General features: G+C 45.3%; 1 protein-coding gene across 3 annotated transcripts in view; it reads right to left on the minus strand.

The window, feature by feature from the left end:
• Positions 1–1,367: 1,367 nt before the first annotated feature.
• lyst (lysosomal trafficking regulator) overlaps positions 1,368–5,000 on the minus strand; it is a 109,288-nt gene continuing 105,655 nt past the window's right edge. For all 3 annotated transcript variants that reach the window (XM_062520413.1, XM_062520411.1, XM_062520412.1), the window contains 4 exons: positions 3,971–4,068; positions 2,577–2,733; positions 2,106–2,177; positions 1,368–1,573 (listed from right to left, as the gene is read on the minus strand). In XM_062520413.1, the coding sequence (XP_062376397.1) occupies positions 1,435–1,573; positions 2,106–2,177; positions 2,577–2,733; positions 3,971–4,068 (466 nt within the window). In that variant the 3' untranslated portion in view covers positions 1,368–1,434. The remainder of the gene's footprint in view (positions 1,574–2,105; positions 2,178–2,576; positions 2,734–3,970; positions 4,069–5,000) is intronic.

Genomic DNA, 5,000 nt, shown 5'->3' on the forward strand with positions numbered 1-5,000 from the left:
GCACTGGTGAGTGTAGGGCCTCGGCTAATGCAGTTAGAGAAACGAGAGGCGAGGCGAGAATGATCCTCCGAGCTGTTAAGACACTGATCCAGAGGAGAGTGATGAGCTGCAGGATTCACCTCCAAGAACACGGATGACTCCACACAGATGGCTCGGTTCTCCCTCCTTGTGTGTGTGCGTGTGCGTGTGTGTGTGTGTGTGTATGTGTGTGTGTGTGTGTGTGTGTGCGCGTGTTGACAGAAAGGTATCATGAAATCAAAATAACTCTTCATTCTCATTTACCCATAAATAGCTCAGTCTCACTCAACAAACACAAAAGAAAGGAGAAATAAAATAAGACATGGACTAAGCTGGACTAGGCTGCAGCCAGCAACAGTCACACGTGAGCTCTCCACGACTCCCCCCCCCCCCCCCTCCCCCTCCTCTCTCCTCGTCCTTCTCCGCCTTTCAGTCCGCAGGTCTCTCAGTGACATGTGGACTAGTGTGGGAGACGGGCGTAGGACTGGAGGTTAGTGTTGGGCGCGGGGCTCGGGCGGAGGGCTGGAGGGGTGAAGCAGCTGGGCGGAGCTCTGGCAGCAGGCAGAAAGGTGCAGTGTCAGCGGGGGGTTCTCGTCTCTGAGCTTCAGCCAGGGCTGGGGGGGTGGTTGAGGTGGGGTGGGAAGGGGGTTGGGTGGGGTGGCACAGACGAACCGCACCTGGCAGCAGCGGGCAGACAGGTGGCGCTGTTCACCCCTTTTGGTCTGGCCCACCCAGCCTGATCAGAAACTAGCAGCTTTCACGACAGTAGTCAGGAGTTCTTCACCACCACATCGGAGACATTTCAACAGACCACAAAACCAAAACAAAACAAAACAAATCAAAACAAAAAAACAAAACAGCAATAAAACAAAAACACAAATACTTGGAACAGATTAAAAACAACACTGCAAACTACCAATACAATAGTGACAAACAAGTCACAAACCAATACGCCTGGCAAACTCTGGCAAACAAAACACAACTCCCCTCAAAGGAAGGACAAAGCGCGTCAGGAAAGGCCTCTGTTCATCTTGCTCTGGGGCTGCCCAGAGGCCATATTTATAGAGATTTGATATACTGTATATGTATATAAATATACACACACATATATACATATATAGTATATAGCATAGAGTATATGTACATCACACTATGTTCAATATGGTAGCTTCCAGCACTCTGTTTCCATGGCTGCGTTTAGTTCAGCAGTCCCATGTTTGGTGTTGTGTTGGGTGGTGTTTGCTTGTTGATATTGGGGGGCCTGGTGCATGCAGGCACGTTCCCTGTCTGGGGCGGCGAAGGGCAACAGATGGAGTGTGTGTGTCGGGGTGTCGAGGTCATTCGCCCCCCCCCCCCCCCCCCCCCCCGGAGAGGCGGGTGGGGCGAGACGAGACAGGGTGCATGATGGGACAGGACTCATCCGGCGGCGTAGCTGCTGAGGAACGAGTAGAACATGGGCAGCTTCATGCGCTGCTGGTCTCGGCGGCACCAGGCGATCACCGTGCCCTCGCTGTTGGCCGTGTACAGGTGGTGCCCGTCGCACGAGAACGTCAGACTGGCAGGGCACCAGAGCGAGACGGAGACAGAGACAGAGATGGGCAGGACCACATGGGAGAGGAGACATTCAAATCACAACCATCAGTCAACAAGCACTTTAGGACTAAAGAATACTTTCCCTCATGCAATTATTAGCATCTACAGTACTCTAAGTCTTGAAACATGATTCATATCTACACACCAGTACAGAAATACACAAGTATGGAGTGGGAGGGTTAGGATTAAAATCAGATTCTAGGCCACTCACTGTTCATCATATAAAATATTGGAAAATATTACACCGAAAAGTACAAGAATTATACTAACAAATATTTTAAGCCTATATCACCCTCTAACGTTCACACGTATGTGTGTGAGAGTTTGCCAATGTGAATGCTGCCAGCAGCTATAACTGGAGTGCACATTCTGGCTTCCGATTTGTGTTTGTTTTAGGAAAACACCACATGTCTGTGACTGTGATGTGTGTGTGTGCTGAGGATCAGGTGACTGCACCACTGAATGAAACACACGAGGGGGGTAAACATCCATACCTGATGATGGGCTTGTTGGACTTTGGAAAGGTGATTTCCCGCACAGGCTTCAGATCCCACGTGCTCCACAGCCTACGGATGGGTGTGTGTGTGCGTGTGTGTGTGTGTGAGAGAGAGAGAGAGAGAGAAAGAGCAAGAGCAATAAAGAGAGAGAGAAAGAGAGCAAAAGAGAGAGAGAGCAATATGAAGAGAGAGAGATCATGTGAGAGAGAGAGGGAGAGAGGGAGAAAGAGAGAGAGAGAAGGGGCAGGGGGCAAAAGATGAGAATGAGAAAAAGACACAAAGAGAGATTAGAGAGTGAAAAAACAAACAAACAAAACCAACATAAAAAAACAATAAACTATTATGCAGCCCAAATGAAATCCAAACAGAATAAAAGTCATGTGACCATTCAGTCCAAAGCCAAAGCTCCTCATATGAGCAGCTGTGAGGTGGTCACGCCCTGACTCGTGACTGGCCACCACGTCTCACCTGACCACGCCGTTCTCCAGGCCGCCGGCGATGACGTTGACGGACACGCCCTCCGGCTGATTGGAGAAGGCCACCGAGCAGATGATCTCTCGGCAGTGCACGTGGCCAATCAGATCGCCGTTCACCGTCCACAGCCGCAGGTCACTGCCACCACCCACTGGGGGCGCAACAAACGAGCACAACAGTTGTTTACAAAAGAAAACATTAACATAAAACATAAACATAACATTACATACATTAACCTAAAACATAAACATAACATTACATACATTAACATGAAACATAGACATAACATTACATACATTCCAACATAAAAACATCTTAGAGCATCATTTGAAGACACTGAAGACACACACACTATATGCATCCTAGTCCAGCTTTGCAAAACAGGTCATCATCATTTACTGACATTACTGAAATTAAATGATTTTCATAGTATTCATAAAACGTTTTTGACTTGAAATAAACAATATTGGGCATATCTGAAATGTCAAATTAAATTATGCCTGAGTGGATGTATTCTGCTGACGTTTCAACAGAAAACATCCCTAGCTCAAGACTCTTTTAGATCATTTAAGACCGCAAAGCCAGTTAGGGCAAGTTGATTGGTTCAGCAAAATTCATTCAGAGTTTCATTTGTAAAGTTCAAGTGCTTAACAAATGAGCACTTTCACTGGAATAAAGTTTTGGGTTCTGCTGACTGGCTTTATTTAGTCTTTATGCCATAAATTAACATGCACGATTTAGCATAAACTGAAACAGCACAAATTCTAAAGCATCTGAAGGCTTTTGGATGGATCTGATAAAGTAAAAAGAGAAACATTATTTAACACTCTACACTGCACATGATTCAACACTCTATATTGCTCTTGAGAGCCATGAAATAAATTCTCAACTTCTCCAGCATTGTGTATCAATACCAGAGAGACTTCAAGCTGTGATCAGCAATTGTCCTGATGTTGAGCACAGACAAACATTTCTTGTTTCTAATTTATAAGCAGAACAGAGATGCACACAATTATGCATGCATCATTTAAAATCAGAACACTCTCACATACGGGCGCATGGGGACTCACCGCATACAGTAATAACAATGGCAATGTGCATAGATAAATAAACAGCTCAATGGTGGTTTAAGCCTCCAACGTTGTCTTCCAGGCAGCACTGCCACCGTCGACTAAAAGCACCTTGTCCTAACCCTAACCCTAAGCCATGCCTAACCCTAGAGCCTTCCAGGCAGCCCTGCCATTGTCGACTTAAAGGCACTTAAGTCCTAGTCCTAACCTTAAACCATGCCTAAGCCTAGTACCTTCCAGGCAGCACTGCTTTGAAGATAACATTGGGGCCTAAAACACCAAGACACAAATCAACATTTCAGCAGAAGGGACACTCACCTGAGTCGCACACTGTGGCTATATCACCTGTCGTCTCACTGGCGGAGACCGCATTGACGGGGCTTTTGTGGCCAGTGAGGCTCTGGACATAACACAGTCTGGAGGGAGAGAGAACGCAACGCCATAAACAACAACAATGGGGTCAACAACAACGCTTACCATTTATAGATAAAGTTAAAGTTTGCAGAGCTGCCAACTCTCACGCTTTCGGCGTGTGACACACGATTTTGCCTGTTTACACACGCACTCACGCCATACATCCATTTCCTCACGCTAAACAAAATCTGATTTTGGGCTGAGACTCGTTCGTTCCTTTTAAAACTCCCCAACGGTATATGGCGCTAAGAAGCGCCACTGTACAGTAGGCTAACCCTATTCCTTGCATAGACATCCAAGTTTGCGACAGAAGGAGACAACCGCGGGAGAAAATCGCAATCTAGTCAGAGTATGTTGTCACAAATCATAGGCCTATCGTTAATTAAGAACTCACTCTCTTAAACTTAAAATCTTGAAAGAAATCAGTTTAATTGTGTGGATGAACCTCATTCCCTAGACTACATGTTAACTTTAGACTAACTTGTTGCACTTTTGTTGCACTGATTTGTTTGCTGGAACGTGTGGATAAATAACATCTGGAGAGAGCTAAATCATAGTGCTCACTAAAATCATAAAGGAACATTGCAAGACACTCATCTCTTATATGATCCCTGAAAGATTTTCTTCGACTTGTTAGTGTTTTGAACATGTATTTTATCTAATGACACATGAAAGCAAAATTAATTGCATCCACATATCCTTGTCATGCATCTTTCATTTCATTGCGTAAAACCGGGAGATAGAAAGCTACCGCACGTATTTCTTAAAGCGACAGGCACTCAATTAGGCCTACACACACCACTAATGCACACTCAATTAGACCTAGGCCTACACACCATTTAAAAATAGGTGTAATAGTCTTGCAATCAGTACACAAATGACTAAACATTTTTAGCTAGTAATAATTATGCAGATTGTAAAATATAACATTATC

The sequence above is a fragment of the Sardina pilchardus genome, chromosome 18 (genome assembly GCF_963854185.1).
Source record: "Sardina pilchardus chromosome 18, fSarPil1.1, whole genome shotgun sequence".
NCBI classification, from domain to species: domain Eukaryota; kingdom Metazoa; phylum Chordata; class Actinopteri; order Clupeiformes; family Clupeidae; genus Sardina; species Sardina pilchardus.